The 22,010-nt window shown below is 33.0% G+C and overlaps 2 protein-coding genes across 2 annotated transcripts; both read right to left on the reverse strand.

Annotated features, from left to right (window-relative positions):
* Positions 1-13,919: 13,919 nt before the first annotated feature.
* LOC123909402 lies at positions 13,920-15,043 on the reverse strand. Its single transcript, XM_045960233.1, has 3 exons — positions 14,833-15,043; positions 14,636-14,712; positions 13,920-14,308 (listed from the first exon to the last, which is right to left on the reverse strand). Exons 1-3 carry the CDS (start codon positions 14,998-15,000, stop codon positions 14,242-14,244), a joined length of 312 nt encoding a protein of 103 aa, XP_045816189.1. The 5' UTR covers positions 15,001-15,043; the 3' UTR covers positions 13,920-14,241.
* LOC123905329 lies at positions 15,002-17,477 on the reverse strand. Its single transcript, XM_045954936.1, has 9 exons — positions 17,276-17,477; positions 16,807-16,878; positions 16,445-16,677; positions 15,983-16,000; positions 15,689-15,895; positions 15,509-15,601; positions 15,301-15,405; positions 15,045-15,210; positions 15,002-15,009 (listed from the first exon to the last, which is right to left on the reverse strand). The coding sequence occupies exons 2-9, from the start codon at positions 16,874-16,876 to the stop codon at positions 15,002-15,004; spliced, it is 900 nt and encodes a 299-aa protein (XP_045810892.1). The 5' UTR covers positions 16,877-16,878; positions 17,276-17,477.
* Positions 17,478-22,010: the final 4,533 nt, after the last annotated feature.

Raw genomic sequence — 22,010 nt, forward strand, 5'->3', positions numbered from 1 at the left:
CATGTACTGTGTCTAAACAATCTGATAACTCCATTATATTCAAAGGTCTGAGAAAGAACAATGTTTATAAAATTAATCTTTCTGATTTGAATGAACAAAAAGTGATGTGTCTTTTGACCTTGAGTGAAGAAAAATGGATCTGGCACAAGAGGTTAGGCCATGCTAACTGGAGGTTAATCTCTAAGCTTAGCAAGCTTGACCTTGTCAGAGGTTTACCAAAAATCAAATATCACTCAAACACACTATGTGGTTCTTGTCAAAAAGGAAAAATTACAAAATCATCTTTTAAACCTAAGAACATTGTTTCTACCTCAAGACCATTGGAACTTCTTCACATTGATCTGTTTGGGCCAGTTAACACTGCCTCTATCAATGGAAAGAAGTATGGATTAGTGATTGTTGATGACTACAGTAGATGGACTTGGGTAAAATTCCTAAGAACAAAAGATGAAGCATATGATGAGTTTAGTGCTTTCTGCAAACAAATTCAAAATGAAAAAGGCTACACGATTTTAAAAGTTAGAAGTGATCATGGTGGAGAATTTGAAAATGAACCTTTTGAAAACTTTTGTGAAAAATATGGCATCTTGCATGAATTCTCTTCTCCTAGAACTCCTCAACAAAATGGGGTTGTAGAAAGGAAGAATAGAACTCTGCAAGAAATGGCCAGAACCATGATGCATGAAACTAATGTAGCAAAATTTTTATGGGCAGAAGCTGTAAACACAGCATGTTATGTTCAAAATAGAATCTATATCAGATCTAAATTGAACAAAACTGCTTATGAATTGTTCAAAGGAAGAAAGCCTGACATTTCTTATTTTCATCAGTTTGGATGTACTTGTTACATCTTAAACAACAAAGTCCATCTAAAGAAATTTGATGCTAGAGGTTATAAGGGTATCTTTATAGGATATTCTGAACGCTCAAAAGCATACAGACTGTATATTTCTGAAACACACACTGTGGAAGAAACTATGCATGTCAAATTTGATGACAAAGAACCTGACCAAGTGTCAGAGCTTGTGGAAGGTTTGTCTAGATTTCAGGTATCAGAGGATCAGTATTCAGATATTCCAGACTACTCAGAACATCCATTCTCTGAAGAACCTCTGAACATAACAGTTCCTACAGACTCTGAACAACAAAGAACTGAAGCAACTGCTGAACCTGCTGTTGATGAGTCTGAAGATGATGAGCCCCCAAGAAACACTTTCAAATACAAATCATCACATCCAGAGGAACTGATCTTAGGCAACAAGGATAGTCCAAGGAAGACAAGATCTCAACTGAGAAATGAGGAATCTTTAGTTGGTCTTATCTCAATGATGGAACCTTCAAAGATTGATGAAGCTCTGAAAGATGATGCTTGGATTGTAGCAATGCAAGAAGAGCTGAATCAATTTCAAAGGAATGATGTATGGACTCTAGTGCCCAAACCTTCACACAAGAACATTATTGGAACAAAATGGGTATTCAGAAACAAGCTGAATGAACAAGGTGAAGTGGTAAGAAACAAGGCTAGATTGGTTGCACAAGGTTATAGTCAGCAAGAGGGGATTGACTATACTGAAACCTTTGCACCAATTGCTAGACTTGAAGCTATCAGGTTACTTCTATCTTATGCTGTTAATCATGGAATAACCTTGTATCAGATGGATGTTAAAAGTGCCTTCTTAAATGGTTTTATTTCTGAAGAAGTGTATGTTAAGCAACCTCCTGGTTTTGAAGATATCTCAAACCCAGAACATGTTTTCAAATTGAAGAAATCACTGTATGGTCTGAAACAAGCTCCAAGAGCTTGGTATGATAGACTCAGTAATTTCCTTCTTGAAAAGGGTTTTGAGAAAGGGAAGGTTGACTGCACACTCTTTAGAAAAACAACCAAAGAAGACATTTTAATCATTCAAATTTATGTTGATGATATTATCTTTGGTTCAACTAATGCTTCCTTGTGCAAGAATTTTTCTAAGATAATGCAGGATGAATTTGAAATGAGCATGATGGGAGAATTGAAGTTCTTTCTGGGAATTCAAATCAATCAGAAGAAGGAAGGAACTTATGTTCATCAATCAAAATATACCAAGGAACTTCTGAAGAAGTTCAACCTAGATGATTGCAAAATAATGAACACTCCTATGCATTCAACTATCAACATGAGCAAGTCAGAAGATGAAGGAAAAGTAGATCAAAAGGTCTACAGAGGTATGATTGGTTCCTTACTCTATCTGACAGCCTCTAGGCCAGATATTTTATTCAGTGTTTGCTTATGTGCAAGATTTCAGTCAGATCATAGAGAATCTCATCTTACTGCTGTAAAGAGAATCTTTAGGTATCTGAAAGGAACAACTAATCTTGGACTTCTCTATAAGAAATCCAATGATTATGTGCTAAATGGATTCTGTGATGCTGACTATGCTGGAGATAAAATTGAAAGAAAATCCACAAGTGGCAATTGTCAATTTGTTGGTGAAAACCTTATCTCCTGGGCTAGTAAGAGACAAACTACTATAGCTTTGTCTACAGTAGAAGCAGAATACATTTCAGCAGCTAAGTGTTGCACACAACTACTCTGGCTAAAATATTAGTTAGAAGATTATCAGGTAAGCAGTCACAATATTCCTTTATATTGTGATAATACTGCAGCCATTCATTTATCAAAAAATCCTATCCTACACTCTAGAGCCAAACATATTGAAATCAAACACCATTTTATCAGAGATTATGTTCAGAGAGGCATTATAGATATTAAGTTTGTTGATACTGAAAATCAATGGGCTGACATATTTACTAAAGCTTTACCTGTTGAAAGATTTGATTTTATAAAGAAACATTTGAACATGTTTTCAATCTCTGAATGAAAATTTTTTTTTGGCAATTAAAGTGTAAGAGGTTATGTATATCAGAACTTATGATTCAGAACATCTGAAACACAAGCTCTGAAGTACTTAACTCTGATAGAGAATTTTAAAAATCTCAGAGGCTCTGAACTATTTAAGTGGGAAACGTTTAGTATTCGCTGCTGAACAGTTGTCCATTAAAATAGCAGTTACCGAGTAAATTTCTGCACGTGGTCTACGTGTGTCAGGTAGTGGGTGGTTAATGATGACTTTTAGTATTCAACTTTCTGTCAATTAGCGTAACTTCCCAAATTTGCTATTTTCGTGTTAACTGTGTGCATTTAAATAAAACTTACACAATACACTTGCACATTTCTCACTCTCACAACCTACACTTTCTTTTCTCTCTAAACCTCCAACAAAAATCTTTTTTCTCTCTCATTAGATCCAACCCTTACCTAAACTCCATCATGGCTGGTTCTTCGTCTTCATCTTCTTCAAAGATTCCTCCGTTCATGTTCAGAAATCTTCAAATCGTTGGGAACGAAATGGAGTTTCCAGAATCTGAACTCATCTTTCTCTCTGAGAAGATGATAGATTTTGATAGCTTGAAGGCAAATGGGTTCGATGTGAAACAGTACTTCTCCACTCAAGGTTGGGATAAGTACTTCAACATGCTTAATGGTCCTATTTACCTAGATCTCTTGAAGAAATTCTGGATGAAGGCTAAGGTCTTTGATAAGTTTGAAGCTAAGCAGGAAGAACTTGCTGCTATTGAAAGAGATCCTAGTTTAAAAGGTAAATCTAGGAAAGAAATGGGTTTACTGGAGTTTACTGGAAAACAGATTAGGTCAAATATCTGTGGTATGAATCTGGCTTTCTCTCCTATTCACTTCAACGCTTTGCTTGGTTTGGATAACTCTGGGATAGAGTTAGATGTTTTTGAGAAGGACACAAGGTACATAGATGATCTTCTGGCTCTGATGTGTACAGATCTGAAACTGAAGGGTAAAGTTAAGGGTTTGACTGATGTCTGCAGAGTGCTATTCAAGATCATACTAGCTGCTATCAGTCCAAGAGTTGGTGGTACTGATACAATCTCCTGGACTCATCGTCATCTGATCTACTTCCTTCTGAAAGGAATGAAAGTGAATCTGGGAGAATACTTCTTTGAGAGGATCTGTGAAGCAATCTTCTCAAGCAAATCTCAGAGGAAAACAGCCATCGCTTATCCAAGATTACTTTCAGACCTTCTTTATCAAGGTCATGTTGTTCAGAATCTGAAGAAGTTCCATCCAGAACTTGTGGAAAAGAAGTTCACTCCTGAGATTTTGAATGCAAGTTTTCTAACCAAGATGCGTCTCATCTCGTCAAAATTGGTTCAACCTCCACAAGAGTTTACAGCCAGTCTTGAAGATCGACTGTATGTAGATGGATATCCAGTAATCTCTGAAATGGATGCTGAGCACATCATCCAAGATTATCTGGAAGTTCTTAGAAAAGAAGGGTATACTGTTGATAGGAGTATGGTCCCTCCAGCTCCTGTAAACATGTACAATCCTAAGAGGAAACCTAAGAGGAAAGCTGAACAAGAAAAACCAGATCTTCTTGCTCAGAAGAAGGTTAAAGTAGAAGAAGCTATTGCTGAGCAAAGAACGAAAAGGAAACATGAAGCTATTTCTGGAAAAGCTGCTGCAACTTCATCAAAGAAGCCTATTGTTGTTGATGATGAAGAGGAAAGTGAAGAAACTGACTCTTCTGAAACTCAGTCTGATTCAGAAACTGAGTCTGATGAAGAAACTCTGAGTACTAGGATGCATCAGAAACAAGTTCCTGATCCCAAAGGTAAGTCTCCTAAGTACATCTTTAACGAAGCTGAAATTGGAATAGGGTTTACCAAACCTCTTAGAACTATTCTTCCCAACATTTCAACTTCTGATAACCCCCTCTCTGAACTAGAAAAACACCTTAGCCCTGACCCCCTCAATAATCAGCCTCTTACTCATGAAACCCACAAATCTTCATCACCTTCTAAAACAAAATCACCTTCACCTCAACCTCAACCACAAAAAGAATCACCTGACATTCCATCATCTGAACCTCAACCAGATAATCCTACCTCTGAACAAGCCTCTCCCACAAAACAACCCTCACCTGAAAAATCTCCTGAACCAACCTCTGAACACAAATCTCCTGAACCTTCATCTGAACACATATATCCTGAATCAACATCTGACATCTCATCTTGCAAAATAAGCAAAGTTGCATAAACATGCAAAACCATCATCAAACATATACATATTCCCTCCTAGATGTTCATTAAGCATACTAAGATGAAAAGACATGTTTATGATAAAGAAACTTCACCCAAACCCCAAAGAAATTGGATGAGAGAGTTTAGGAATGGAGGCTAGACACCTCCCCTCTCTTGGATCACCCAAGCTTATGCTTAACCACTCTCACCTTAGATTGAATGATGATTCTTGGCCTCTAAATCTCTTCTCCTTGCTCGTGTTCTTCTTCTTGCTCTCCTAGAGTTTTGTTCTTGCTTCTAAGCTTACAAACTTCTAACTTCTCATGAAAAACAAGTTGTGATACTATTCCTTGGTTTGACTTGCTACTTATACCACTTCCTATTGGTCATGAACCAAGCCCAATGGCTTAGGCCCATTAAGCTTCTATCACACGCCCAAGCCCACTAACACGACAAAGGTTTCGCTCACAAACTTATGTTCGCGATAAATAATTATACGTCGCGTAAATAAATATTTAACACTAACCCAAAATATATGCATATATATAAAATATCGATTTACTAAAAATCGGGTCGTTACAACTCTACCCCCCTTAAAAGAATTTCGCCCTCGAAATTTCCTAAGAGATAAAACAGAGAACGAACCCTCAACGCGGCATCTTCGGTTTCTTGCATACCAGACTCTTGTGACCTTCCTCGCCACAATTGAAACAAAACACTTTCACCCGACAAGCATCGGCCTTGTGCCCAAACTGTCCACAATTGAAACACTTGTCGCTTCTCCTCGGGCAATCATATGACATATGACCCCGCTCTCCACATTTGTAACAACTTCCACTTCCTTGCTTCTTCTTTCCATTTCCATTGCCCTTGTTCTCATACGGCTTACCACGATCCAAACCTTTTCCTTTCCTAACATTCAGAACCTTATAGTAGTTGGTCTTGGCTTTGCTATCTTCATCACAAATCCTTGCCTTGGTCATAAGGGTCGGAAAATCCCTGATTTCAGAAAATCCAATCAAAAGCTTGATATCCGGACGAAGTCCACTCTCGAACTTGACACACTTATCCTCTTCGGCTTCCACCGTGTTGTAGTGTGGACTAAACACACACAAAGCTTCAAACTTAGTCGTATACTCGGCGACCGATAAATTTCCTTGCTTGAGCTCCATGAACTCGATCACTTTCTTATTCTTCACATCAGCCGGAAAGTACTTCCTTAAAAATTCCCTTTTGAAAGTTTCCCAAACGATAGCAACACCGTCCACCCCTATCCTGAGTCTCACATTCCTCCACCAAACGATTGCCTCCTCTCTAAGGGCATAAGTCCCCAAAGTAGTCTTGTTCTCCTCAGAACAACACATTGCTTCAAAGATGATCTCAACCTCATCTAACCACTTGATAGCCCCCTTCGGGTTATAGCCTCCGGTAAACAGAGTTGGTTTATGCGACATAAACCTTCCCAATCTTTTCTCACTATCCCTTCCCGGGTCATTATCCCTTACCACCAATGTAGTCAAAGCAGTCAAAGCTTGTGCAATCTGAGCGTTAGTCCTAGCAGCAGCCATGATTCCTGAACGAATCACAACTCGACGTTAGAATGTATTAACAGTGTACCCAACACATGCTTTATACAAGAGAAAGAAAATCCTAATGGCTCACATGAACCGACCTGCTCTGATACCACTATTGTAACACCCTCAGCTAACTACCCTTAAAAACGTGATCTTAAAAACTTTTTAAGGATAAGTAGCCGGAGCGCTACGGAAAACATTTTTATAAAACGATCGTGCACATGACATGAAACGTCGCAGCGGAAAACATTTAAATAAAGGATTTTCAAAGCAATGAACAAAATAGTTCAAAAGATAATTCATCTACATAAAACATAAGTTAAGATGTTCGCATCGATATACGACGGAATACAAACGATCCCCGACTCGATGTTACAAAATACCAGAGCACTAATATACATCACAACCCAACTAAACTTAACAAAACTATACAAAGGTAGCCTACACTAGCTCCTCACCAAAAGTGCTCCACACCAAAACGATCTGCAGCTAAAGCTCGATCGAAACCTCGACCTGAATACCTGAACCCCCAAAGGTCCAGCACATAACAAATAGGTAGAGAGTTAGTAAACATAATCACATACATACGAATATAGAAACGCACCTATATTCAACCTATCACGTATTACTAACTCACACACATACCTCAATAAGTAATACACCAAATAACACATACTCACAAATACACAACCAGATAGTTTCACGTCGTTTCGGACAACACAAAGAACTCACGTAACACATAACACATAATTGCACATTTACTCAAATGCGACTAATGCCAAACATTCAATGTCATGCCAACCTAGACACGACTAATGCATGTGGTACCATCTTCTTTATCAAGGAACTTACCATTGATATTCTTCTTTATTGGACAAGTCCAATATCCTTCTTTATCAGACAAGTCTGATATCCCTAAATAATGCATGAATTTATGAATGCCATGCATTTACCAAACATATGATAATCACTTAGCACGAAGCTACCGCTCACTACATGGATAACATAATCCATTAAACTTCTTTATCAGACAAACTGATATTCTTCTTTATCGGACAACCCGATATACAAAAATACATATACTTCTTTGACATTTTATATAAATGCCATCACACAACACAATTATTAAACATATAATAATTCCAAACCAAAATGAAACCAAATACATGGATACACACACTTTACAAACATTAACAAAAATTGCTGTCACAGAGGCCTTCGCTAAGCGAGGGCTTAGCGAGACTTGGCGAACCTCACCAGGAAGTCACCTGCTCATGGCGAGCATTGGCGAGCTTCAGCGAACATGTTCGCTACAGCGAACTCCTGGTCGCTTAGCGAACTACACCAGAAAAATATCTGTTCTTGAGTTTCAATAAGGCGGTTTAACATTAAATCCAACCAAAAATTCACTCAAACATGTTATAAATTCTCTTAAACAACAAATCCAAGCATATATGATATCAAGGAACATTAATCATCCCTTCCAAACATCCAAATACATCAAACACTCAAAATCATGTCAATTTCTTGCAAAATAAGCAAAGTTGCATAAACATGCAAAACCATCATCAAACATATACATATTCCCTCCTAGATGTTCATTAAGCATACTAAGATGAAAAGACATGTTTATGATAAATAAACTTCACCCAAACCCCAAAGAAATTGGATGAGAGAGTTTAGGAATGGAGGCTAGACACCTCCCCTCTCTTGGATCACCCAAGCTTATGCTTAACCACTCTCACCTTAGATTGAATGATGATTCTTGGCCTCTAAATCTCTTCTCCTTGCTCGTGTTCTTCTTCTTGCTCTCCTAGAGTTTTGCTCTTGCTTCTAAGCTTACAAACTTCTAACTTCTCATGAAAAACAAGTTGTGATACTATTCCTTGGTTTGACTTGCTACTTATACCACTTCCTATTGGTCATGAACCAAGCCCAATGGCTTAGGCCCATTAAGCTTCTATCACACGCCCAAGCCCACTAACACGACAAAGGTTTCGCTCACAAACTTATGTTCGCGATAAATAATTATACGTCGTGTAAATAAATATTTAACACTAACCCAAAATATATGCATATATATAAAATATCGATTTACTAAAAATCGGGTCGTTACAGGTGATGAGATCAAGACTGTTATTGGACAACGGGATTTGGAAGTGGTACATCTGCTGAAGGACAGCTTAGCAAGGGCTAGTTTGAAAAGACTGACTGTGTTTAACCATGAAGAGCATGAGCGTGCTAAGCTGGCTGCTATTTCTGCTACTGCAAGGCATATGTCTACTTTTAAGGAATGCTGGGTGGATTCCAAGCTTTTCAAGAGTCTTGAGGATCAAAGGATTGAGAATGAACGTCTGACTGAAGCTGCTGCAAGACTTGCTGAAGTAATTCCTGAGCTGAACCAAGAGGATGCTCCAGATGCTGATATTCTGATGATTGATTATCCAGAGGAAGGTGAACCCTCTTCTGATAAAGGCAAGGCACCTTTGGTTGAAGATCAGCTGCAGATTCTTCAAGAAGCTCTGAGGGAACAACAAGAAGGTTTGGAAAGGCAAAGGACAACTCAACTCAATTTGGAATCTAAAGTGGATGGTCTAGTTTCCAACGTGGGTTCTCTGAATGACAAATTTGACCAGCTCTTAGCCTTTCTCAAAAAACCTTAGGATTCTTTGCACCTTATGTCTTTAATGTTATTTATCGTCTGAACAATCTTTTTAAATTTTCACTTCTTTATTGGTTTGGTATTTTTTTTTGTTGTGTGATGTTTACTTTTATTTTCTTTGATAAACAAGAACATAAAAACACAAGATGAATTTAAAAGAAAATTTTTTATTGCTGATCTGACAACGATGAGTACATTGATTAAAAGAAAAAGACGACCTAATCCTAGTCAGAAGGATAATACTCAGAAGAAATCTCAGATTTCTCCTCAGCATCCTCTGATGAAATTTCTATAGGCTCTGGGTTCTGCTCTTCTTCTTCTTCCTGTTCTTCTTCTGGAACATAGCCAGCCAAGAACTCAACGTAGTCAGCATCATCTTCATTTTCTTCAGCTTCAGAATCTGATGAAATGATTATAATCTCAGCATCTTGTGGTTTCTTGTTGTCTTCTTTATCTTTCTCATCTTTTTCGCGTTCTTCTTCTTCTTTCTTTCTCCGAAACTCTGTAATACGTGAACTAAATCTTCTCATTCTTCTTGATTCTTCTTGGTATACTTGTTTATTATTTTTTATGAAGAATGTGTGTTAACTCGTTCACCTTTTATAAACCCTTTAGCGCGTTGTTTTTTGTTTTTGAAATAAATTCACCTTTGTAACAACCACTCTTCTTCTTTGACTGTCTTGGTTATCTAAATTTTTTTTACTTTTTGATAATGACAAAAGGGGGAGTAGTTACGCATTAATTGATAAGTGATAAGTTTCAAAGCTGAAACCACGCTCACGCTTTTATCCGTTAAGTTAAAAGTTGTTTCTTTTAAGTTGTTTTACGTATTTCAATGTGGAGACTAAGTAAGTTGAAACTGAAATAAATTTCATAAGTAAGGATAAGTTAAGAGTGCAATTTTAACTTAGCCTTATGAGACTTAGGGGGAGAGCTTGCAAACCTCTCACTCTGAAGAAAGATATGAAATTTGTTTTATTCCAAATTATCTTAATCTTATACTAAATTAAAATATCATGGATAAAACTTAAAGCTTAGGCTTTAAGGAGTATCAATCTTAGGGGGAGCTTGCAAACCTCACAAACCTAAGAGAAACATGATAAGTTAATTTAACAACAATTGTCAATTAATACTTATGTTTGTCATCATCAAAAAGGGGGAGATTGTTGGAACAAAATTGATTTAAAAATGTTTGCCCCTAAATCTATTAAGGTTTTGATGATAACAAAGTATTAATAAACAATTGGAAGGACTAAAAATTTAATTTAAGTGTACAGGACTTAGATTCAATTAAGCTCTGATTAAAGATCAGAAGATAAGGACTTCAGAAGTTTGTAAGCGTTTAGAAGATTGTGAGACTCAGAAGTTGTAATCTTCAGACGATGAAGTCTTCAGAACTTCTTAAGGTCTAAGCTTCATCAAACTCTGATGATCTTCTTGAAGTTTGTATAGATTCTCTTTTGCAAGTCAACTCTTCTACCAATGAAGAAAAAGACCTTTCAAGCCTGATCAGAACAGCTAATCTCTTTCTGTCTGTCCTCTTTTGAGAACGTGGGTCATCAGTGGTGTTAGCTGAATAAGGAAAGTCTTCTCTGCAGTAGTCAAAGTACCTGAAACTCTTACTCAGTTTTAGATACAACCAAACTGCATCAAGACAGGCTGCTTGAAGACAAAAGGTTATCTACTTCAACGGTCTTCTTTGCAACGACTCTTTTCTAGTCATATATATTCTAAAGGAATCAGTTGTAATTATTATCAAGGATTATTAACACGCTCGAACAAACTCTGAATTCCTCATACAAAGCTCTGAACCTCTGAACTGTGTTGTTGCACTTTTAGTTCAAATATTTAGTATTTGTTCTTCTAGGTTCTGATTAAGAGCTGTTGTATACATTCTATTATTCATTTCATTTGTACTTGAGAAGTCTCTTGCTTGTGTGCTTGAGCATTGTGGTGAAGTCTCTTGCTTGTGTGCTTGAGCAGTTGTAATCTTGTGTGATTATAGTGAAATCCCTTGGAAGTGCAAGGGGACTGGACTACTCTCGTTTTGTGAGAGGAACCAGTATAAATTGCTTGTGTGACCTCTCTCTCTCTCTGAACTTGTTTTATTGTGTTATTTATCCGCTGCTGTTGAAGTTAAGTTAAGAACTTGAAAAAGTTTTAAACTTGACTAAAACACAATTCAACCCCCCCCCTTCTTGTGTTTTCACACCTTCAGTTGAAACATCATCCGACTGACTTATGTCACAATATAACTTTAGTTGTCTTTCAAAATCTTTTACTTATGCAACCAAGTGACATAAATACTTACAGTCATTTCTTGAGTTATAATGTCTATTATATATATAGACATCTAAAAGGATCGGAGTCGAACATCCTGATGATCTCCAAATTGTTAGATCTCCGATATATGAGCACAAATTATTATTCTCTATAACAATCTTTATGGTTGCCTGATTCCAACAATTCAAATTTTGAATTGCTCAAGTACCTGCAAAATGATCTTATCGTATACACTATTTTCGGGTGCGTATAAGTAAGATCATACATAAGTTTCTCAATGCTAAAGCGTATGGGAAAATACTTTATTTTCTAAATTTCCAGATTTTCTTTTGGACAATGATTGAGACTAGACAGTCTCCCTTTATGATTAAGGCAATCTCTTAGTTTATTGACCTTATGTCGAATTTATACCTGATAATACATTGAGAATAATTTCTAAGTATCAAAATGCCTAATACAAAAGAGATGTGCCCAAGATCTTTTGTCACTAAACTTTTGTTAGTGATTTCTTGAATTTGCACAACAATCATATATCATTGTTGACTAGATAAAATAAATTTGACACATTAAATTTAGAATATAAACATACTCCCACTAAACTTGTATAATCCACAACTCTCCATAATATACATCTCAAAACCAAATGAGACAATCACCTTATGAGACTTTTGTAGTATCAATAATGAGACAACTTTATTAACAAATAAATGGATTTCTTTTGTTTGCACATTATCTACTTTGTGTCTATTGACATAAAGTTTTATCTGATTGCACTTTATTGTGTTTCTTAATGTTTGACATTAAGAAACACTATCTTGATATCCATCTTATTTAGCTCCGAAAACTATAATAAGTAACAAGTGTCGTGACTGTCCTAATAGAGTTTTCAAAACAAAACGAATATGATTTATCTTTTCAGTCAATACTTTATGACACTTGATGCTTTAATTCTTGAAGGTATTGAGTTTGATCTTCATGAATTAATCTCTTAACTTAATTGAGAGAAAGAACATTAATATCCTTATGAGAACCCAAATTTACTATATAAATATAGTAACTATATGAATTGATTTAGAATCAATTCTTCATCACTCAATTTTGTTCTTTTACCATATCTCTCCCCCAAACTCAATATCTTCAAGAGACTTTGTAATTTTCGTCTCATAATGTTCATTAACATGGGACCGAAGTTTATATTTCTCAAAATTTTCAACAATTCTAGATTGTCACAAGCCATAACTGAATTGACTATAATAATATTTGTATTTAAAAAACAAATTGAATCCTTAGTTTTAAAATAATAATAAAGAATTTATAACATTAAAACAAAACTTAATTCACATGATGATTCACCAAATTGTCTTTTAAATACAAATATAAGTTAATAACAACAATCTAACAAATAGTTGAAAAACCATCAATCTTCACCGACTTATTTCCCCTCTAGATTGATGTGTCTTTCAACATCATTGGAATTTGTCAGTTTAGATCATAATTTCTTATTGTTATTTATTTGCCTTTATCCTTTGAGGTATTTACATAATGAGCATTATTTTATTTTTCTCTTGCTTCAACATTTTCTTCATTGCACACTTTATGAAATGATCCTATTAAAAGAATCATTTCTAACTTTAATAGTTATACAATTAATTGTGCAAAGAGAACACTAAAGACTAAATTTTCGACCAAGTCACCTTATTGTCGAAACCACATCGCTTTACCAAGATTAATAGTTACATAATGTGCTCCTGATATTTTCTTTGCTCAATAAGAAAAAAGGTATTTTGCAGCGACATATGTCGTTGAGAAAAATACAAAGTTGTTGTAAAATGTGTTTTTCCCAGCGAAAATATTGTCGTTGCATGTCGTTGGTATAAGTGCTGTTGCGAAAAGTTTTGTAAGGACAATTAATGTCGCTACCATAACTAGTGTTTTTACAACAACAATGATTGTTGCCTTATATAACATAAATAATGACTATTGTCGCTACGAAAAGGTATTTTTGTCAACAACTAAAGTCGTTACAATAAATTATTTTTTGCCAACGAAATAAATCGTTGTTATATCTTTCATATCTCAACAACAAAAATAGTTGGAATAAATTTCCAACAATAAATGTCATTTAATATAACTGAAATTATATATTTTTGTTAATTATATAAAGTACTAGCATCAATCACATTTCTAATTTAAACCGTCTTAACTATACCAAAAAAAAAAAAATTACATTGTAATTTTTTCTAGCAAGAAACATAAACACAAATTAATATAATATTAAAATATAAAATATTGTAAATTATCCTTGTCTACATCAAAAATGAAAAAAATATAAATTATCTTGTTCTAATGAAAAGAAAAACTGAAACTGAATAGCCAAACAAGCCACACGCAGGTAGCGAAACACAAATACCATTGCTGACGGACAAAACCAAAGGCCCCAAAAATTAAAGCCAATGGAACACTAGACAAAATCTAAAAACTGCTAGCAAAACCAAAAAACAAAACGCAGACACGAACAAGAAGCAAACAACACCACTACAAATAAGAATTCCATGTCTTCCTCAAAGAAAGCAAACCATTGTAAGGCTAAGGGAACTGAACAACACAAGGGCCAAAATAGCAACAATCTCAATTCTTCTTTATATATTTGCTTCGAACTTTTCTTTGTGAAGTAGTTGAAACACCATTACTTGAACTGCAATTTCAACACAATCAAAAGTTATTAATTTAATATGTCATTTTCTACTTTTTTTTTTTTTTTTTGCAAAGACAAAAAGGGCTAAAATATTAAAAACAAGAGAATGTCTAGTGAAATGTGATACATTCAGAAGCAATTCCAACTACAATCATTTTAGTACTAAATTTAGCTAAAATTATTCAATCCACCACACTCATTTCATATTAAAACAAGAAAATTTAACGTATATAATATGACAGTTTTAATAACATAAGCAAACATCTCCATTCCAAATAAAATATTAAGGACACAAATGTATGTCAAAAGTTAGGAAATTTTACTTACGGTTTGTCTGTAGTCATGTTATTAGCTCTGTGATTAGATTCAGACTCTATATTCAGTGCACCGGAAGATTGTCCATCCTATATAAATATTCCAAATAGCACCCATAACATATTCAATATAATAAACTAATAGAATTCTATAATATGAACTACTAATTTATTATATTTTGTACTAAAAAGGACTATTTTTATACTTACTTGAAAATTCAGCATTTGGCGAAACATATTAGCCATTTTTGCTTCAACTTGTTTCTCCATTTCTTCTCCGATTTGTCTTTGACTCTCTTCAAACTTGGCTGTCATTTCTTCCCTCATTTTTCGTTCTTCTTGGAGTTGAGTCTCTACATCTTTTAGTTTCATTTCCATATCATGCCTCTTTTCACACTCCTTTTTCAATTCTTCATGTAAACCTGTAACAACTTTTCTCTTTTGTGGTTTAATTCCAGCTCCTAACCCACGACTATAACCCGATCTCTCTCCTACAACTGATTTAAAAGCAATATTTGCAAGCATGTCTTTATCACCGTCAACATGTTCGGCTGTTGCAAGTTCTGAACAAGCTTCTTCAACCTTTGTCTATTAAAAATATTAATTATAATTAGAAATAACAAATTAATCACAATTATATATGTTCTACAAATCACTTAGCACTTAAACATGACATACATGAATTTCCTTAGAAGCATCATCTTTCCATTCTCCATTGCTATTTGTGTGAGTCATTCGCCACAAGTCTTGAAAGTTGGGCTCTTTTTGAGTTTCAGGATCTCTCTATAAACAAATTTACATTATCACCAATTATAATTATCTATTAGTTGGCAATTCGGTGAACAATATACACACACAAAAAAAAGTTCATAACTTTATAGATTACCGCATCATAGCTCACAGCTTGAAATGACTTCCTTCCACATCTATGTTTAATAACTTGTTTTGCTTTATTTACTTTGTTCCTTTCACTGATTGCCTGAAAATAATACATAGAGAAATATAGTAATTGTTTACATTTAAAAGTAAATTGTCTAAATTTATAGTAGATTTAGTACAAACATACCTTATAGTCAGGACTTGAGAAATAATCTACCAAGAACTTCCAATCTTCTTCACTTATATCTTCTGGTTTGTGTTTCAAAGCTATCTCATTTGTGTTATATTGGCTAAAATGTTGATGAAATCTACATCTATGATTACGATAGAGTCTTTTAGCGGTCTCAAGAATAACATCATTATTATGTGTTGTATTATCAATGTCAAAAGTATCCTGCACTCAACAAATTAAAATAACACTATTGTAAGTTCTCCAAAGAAGAAATCAAATAAAATAAAAATGTACAAGATTATAATTTACCAAAACTTTTGAAACTATCTTGTCAAGTTGTAATCTGAAACCATTTTGCTGGTAGAATGGTTTCAGTAAGTTGATTATTAGTTATTTGCTTCTGAAACCATTTAACTTGTAGAATGGTTGCACATAGTTGTATTCTGAAACCATTTTACTGGTAGAATGGTTTCAGTGAGTAATTTATTAATTGTGTTTGCTTCTGAAACCATTTATCTGGTACAATGGTTTCAGAGAGTTGTAATCTGAAACCATTTTGCTGGTAGAATGGTTTCAGTGAGTTGATGTAAGGTAGTGAAAAATGAGATTAAGGTAGTGAAAAATTGGGTTTTTTTTTCTGTGTCCAAATCAAACGAACCAAGTCTCTATTTGTAGAGAAAAAAAAATTATGAATTTTGGTATAAAAAAAAAAAAAAATTAATTTACAACGAAATAATTGAGTTCAAAGTATTAAATGGAAAAATTATGAATCTTGTCAAGTTTAGCTTGTGGTATTTTTCCCCACTTTTTGACATTAAAAGGAGCATTCTTTAGGACAACGATTGAGACCTCGGTCACAAAATTTGCAGCTCCTGGTCCAACAGCTACCATTTTATCTGCTGGAATATCAACATGCAATTTTCCAGTAGCACTCTTCTTTTTCCTTTTTGAGACACCTAAGCCAATGGTTCTTCCTCTTCCATTTTTTCTTGTATTTGTACAATCTATTGCATTTTTACCCAAAAGAGAAATTTATGAGAAGTATAATGTGATATTTTAAGATACTAAAATATAAGAACAAATAGTATATGAATAAGAAACATTAAAGTTAAGCAAATTAAATAAGTAAGTACCTTGTTGACTTATAATAGCATTTGAAGAATTTGGAAGCTGATAATCTGGATCATGATTTGAGGGTGCCATAACTAAATAAAGTAAATGACAAAACATATCAAAAATCTTTTAGAAAAAAGAAACCCATAAAATATATGACTGTGATGCGCAGAGAAAAGAAATAAGAAAAAAATAATAATAATAAACACGCAGAAAAAAAAGGACACAAGAAAACTGCACAGACATAATGAAATCCAAACTCAACTAGCCAATTCTTACTTAACCCTTTCTTCAACCCTAGATTCGTTACTTAAATACCCAATTCTTCAACCCCTTTTATTGACAATCAAACAAAAAGAAACCCTATATTTTCATAGAGAGAAATCCAGCAGAAAAATTCCTAACAAACCCTATCAAGAAAATATGCATTCAATCAAACATTTTACCAAGATTGATCAAGAGAAAAACGCAGCAAATCAAAGCTTGTACCTGTCGAAGAACAAAATAATTTCTATTTCCACTGATTTAGAAAGAAATTGAAAGGGGTTAATGATCTGATTATGAAAGAAGAGGGCTTTGTTAAGTTTTTGATTTACATAGATACTACTGGAGCTAGGAGTTCCCATTATGAAGATAATGGAACAGTTATTGTAGAGAAACTGCCCACAAAAATATTTCAGCGCTAAGAAATACCGCCAATGTTTTGGTCTAATTTTTCAATGCCGCCTTCTATTTAGTTTTTGGATTTTTATCTATGATTTTTTTTGTGGTGTTACCTAATTTTTTATTTTTTTTTTGTGTTTTGACTTTTAACTATAATGTCGATATTTTTGGGCATATGTTTCAAATTTATTTAATTTACTTCTTTTAGAATGATTTTTTTTTAGAGATAATCTACTACTAATATATTAAAATTAATTTAATGTACTAAAAAAAAGATGATATGCTTCAAAATAGGAATAAAACAACAAAATAGAACAATATATATGCATAAAAATAGCAACAAAAGAGTTGATTATGATCAACTCAACAATCACACTAGCTTGTTCAAAAAAAAAACTCAACAATCACACTAAAAAAAAAAAGATAAATACAATAAATTTTTTTTTTTTTTTAAGAGAAAAGAATTATTATATGCTTAATATATATATATATATAAAGAAAGAATATAAGATAAAAAAAAAAAAGATGATATGTTTCAAAATAGGAATAAAACAACAAAATAGAACAATATATATGCATAAAAATAGCAACAAAAAAGTTGATTATGATCAACTCAACAATCACACTAAAAAAAGAAGAAGATAAATACAATAAAAAAATTATTATTTTTTTTAAGAGAAAAGAATTATTATATGCTTAAAAAATATATATATATATATATATATATATATATATATATATATATATATATATATATATATATATATATATATAGAACAATATATATGCATAAAAATAGCAACAAAAGAGTTGATTATGATCAACTCAACAATCACACTAAAAAAAAAAAAACAACATAAATACAATAAAAAATTATATTTTTTTTTAAGAGAAAAGAATTATTATATGCTTAAAAATAAGAATAAAATACGTCATAGGTAGGAATATAGAAATGAGAATAAAATAGTCAATTCTATCCCAAAAAAAAAAAGAACAAAATAGTCAATAAAATATGATAGAAAAAATAAGACGAATATATCTAATAAAAGTCAATGACCCGTGCGAATGCACGAGGGTTTAAACAAATTATATATGAATCTATTCTCATATTTGAAGAGAATTTTGTTCTTAGACTCTACTTCCTTTTAAGTGATGAGAAGTTTTAAGAAACTCAAGCCAAACAATAATAGCGGCAACAATGATGGTTGTTACAATAAGTAACTTTTTTCAGCGATGAGATTGTTGAAAAATAATAAAATTATTATAACAACTTAAATTAGTCATTGACATATATATCAAAAAGTTGTATTATTTTTAGCAACAATAGTTATTGTTGGGATAAGTGATTTTTAACAACGATAATGAGATTGTTGAGAAAAAACAACTTATTACAAGGACTTAAATTAATTGTTGCTATATGCACACTTAAAAATTACATTATTTCCAACAACATTAATTGTTATTGGGATAAGTCACTTTTCTCAACAATAATGAAATTGTTGAGAAAAAAAAAAACTTATTACAACAACTTAAATTAGTTGCTGCTATATGCATGTTTTTCTCAACAATTTAATTATCGCTGCAAAAAAGTCGCTGCTAAATATCTTATTTGTTATCTCTCCAAAGAAAGTCTGTCTTTCACCTTATTGCTTTAGAAGCACTTTAATTCAAGCAAAGGAAAAACATGACAAAAATTATGTCATCTTAAATAACACCTCAAATGTCTCTGAAAAACAAAACTTTATGACCATATAACCTATGTGATTTGGAGTATACTCTCTTTCTAAACTTGTGTCTCACTTTAAATTTACCAAGTTGTGAGAGAATTTGAGTTTCTCCATCTTTACATAAGGTCTAGATCCAAGAACACAATGTTCTTCCTTTATTCCTAAGCGCTAGAATTTTTAAGAATTAAAATTCTAACATGATTTTGCAGATACATAAACTATATTAGTTTATAGAGAACCAAAAAATTACTCTCCAAAATACCTAGTGCACCATTGATGTCAAGCTCTTAGAAAATCACATTAACTGCTAATGGTATTTTGTGACAATGATCAAACACTAACGATCAATATTGACAAACAATAAATCCTTATAATCGTCACATGTTTACCATTACAAGTGTAAATGCAATCCACCAATTACTTGTATGGATTTACACTAACACGAGACATGCACATCTTTATTTGTAAATTATAAGACAAACAAGATACCAAACGCACCATCAATCCCTAATCTTTGATTATAAGAATTAATTGCAAGCGGTACTCTCAATGTAATGATCAAATGTTGGTAATAAGTTCTGTCAGATAATGTGTGTCTTTGACACCAACCATTACCCACATGGATAAACTTAATAATTACCACACATTTACCATCATATGTATGTATATTATTCAGCCAAACTACACGTCTTCCTTTTGGCCAACTGTAACAGCTCGCATAAATAATCTCATATTAAATCTTTCATAATCTCAATTGAATATAGTCTACGCATCGGAGGTTGCTTTAGGCAACTTTTTGTTTCAACCAACTCAATCAAAATTACTAGACAATTTAATAAATTGAATATATATATATATATATATATATATATATATATATATATATATATATATATATATATATATATATATATATATATATAATTATTCGGCTGAACTGAACTGTGTCTACCTTTTGATAGACCATAATAATTTGCATGAATAATTTTATACATCCTTATGTGATTCTAACTGAATCAAATCTACGCAACAGAGGTTACCTTTGCAACTTGTTGTTTCAACCAACTCAATTAAAACCACCTGAAAATTTATTAAATCATATGGGAAAAATCTTAAATTTACAAGCACTACCCACAAAATGTAGGTCATCTTTATGTTTGACACCGCTTGATAATCATTAGATTACTTGGCATCCCTTAATGTGAGAACAAACTCACAAGCAAACTGAAATTAACATGAAATATATCCGAAGAGCATGATAAAAGAAAATTATTGTAGAAATTTAATAACAATTAACTCAAACATTATAATCATGCTATAAACCAAATATTTAATTTCAAATAAAATTAAATCTTTATATATACCAAAGAATATTCATGCCACAATTTATTCACATATACTCAATAATTTTTTAAATAATTAAATAGAATTATATAACTGTATTTTCCAAAATAGAAGGAAACCACAAATTTTATATATCTGTAATTAAACAAATTATTATAGAATCTGTATTTTCCCAAAATTTTAAAGAATCAAAACTTTAATTTCTGTGCATACCAAATATGATCAAAGTATTTTTAGAATCCTTATTAATTGCTATATAACCACAATTAATTTTCAACAAATATATATATAGGGGTTTTCTAACTTAGACCCTAGTTAGGTCTAAGTTAGCAAGGTGCACCTTTTCAATTGGACCAAAATACCCATTCTTTTTAATTAATTAACCAAAATACCCATCAATGGACGCGGATCCAGTGTCGCGCGCGTACCGAAGGACCATGGTTACAGACCGTTGATTTCCATCAGACAGCCAAGATCTGATCTCATCTAGACTGTCTGATCAATCCGACAGCCCAGATCATCCTGATTCATCAGATTCCAGCGCGTGCGCCACACTGGATTACACCCTGGAGAGAGAAAAATTTGCTTTTTAAAAGTAGGACACGTGTCACACAATGGTTGGCTGGACGTGATTTTTGTTCATTTAATACTTTGAACTCAATTATTTCGTTGTAAATTAATTTTTTATTTTTATTTTTTTATACCAAAATTCATAATTTTTTTTTTCTACAAATAGAGACTTGGTTCGTTTGATTTGGACACCGAAAAAAAAAATGCAATTTTTCACTACCTTAATCTCATTTTTTGTCTACTAAATACGTTACTTGTGTGTTGTAATTTAACACGCACCACTCAACCAACTCACTGAAACCATTATACCAGGAAAATAGTAGATAATATTCTGGAACTTTTGGTATATTTTATGAAATTTTTGGAGACCTGAAACTATTTTTAGTTAATTAAATGAGATAAAACGGTAATTAAAAACTAGTGTTTGCTTCTGAAACCATTTTACTGGTAGAATGGTTGCACATAGTTGTATTCTGAAACCATTTTACTGGTAGAATGGTTTCAATGAGTAATTTATTAATTGTGTTTGCTTCTGAAACCATTTATCTGGTACAATGGTTTCAGAGAGTTGTAATCTGAAACCATTTTGCTGGTAGAATGGTTTCAGTAAGTTGATTATTAGTTATTTGCTTCTGAAACCATTTAACTTGTAGAATGGTTGCACATAGTTGTATTCTGAAACCATTTTACTGGTAGAATGGTTTCAGTGAGTAATTTATTAATTGTGTTTGCTTCTGAAACCATTTATCTGGTACAATGGTTTCAGAGAGTTGTAATCTGAAACCATTTTGCTGGTAGAATGGTTTCAGTGAGTTGATGTAAGGTAGTGAAAAATGAGATTAAGGTAGTGAAAAATTGGGTTTTTTTTTCTGTGTCCAAATCAAACGAACCAAGTCTCTATTTGTAGAGAAAAAAAAATT

Source organism: Trifolium pratense, linkage group LG2 (genome assembly GCF_020283565.1).
Source record: "Trifolium pratense cultivar HEN17-A07 linkage group LG2, ARS_RC_1.1, whole genome shotgun sequence".
NCBI lineage: Eukaryota > Viridiplantae > Streptophyta > Magnoliopsida > Fabales > Fabaceae > Trifolium > Trifolium pratense.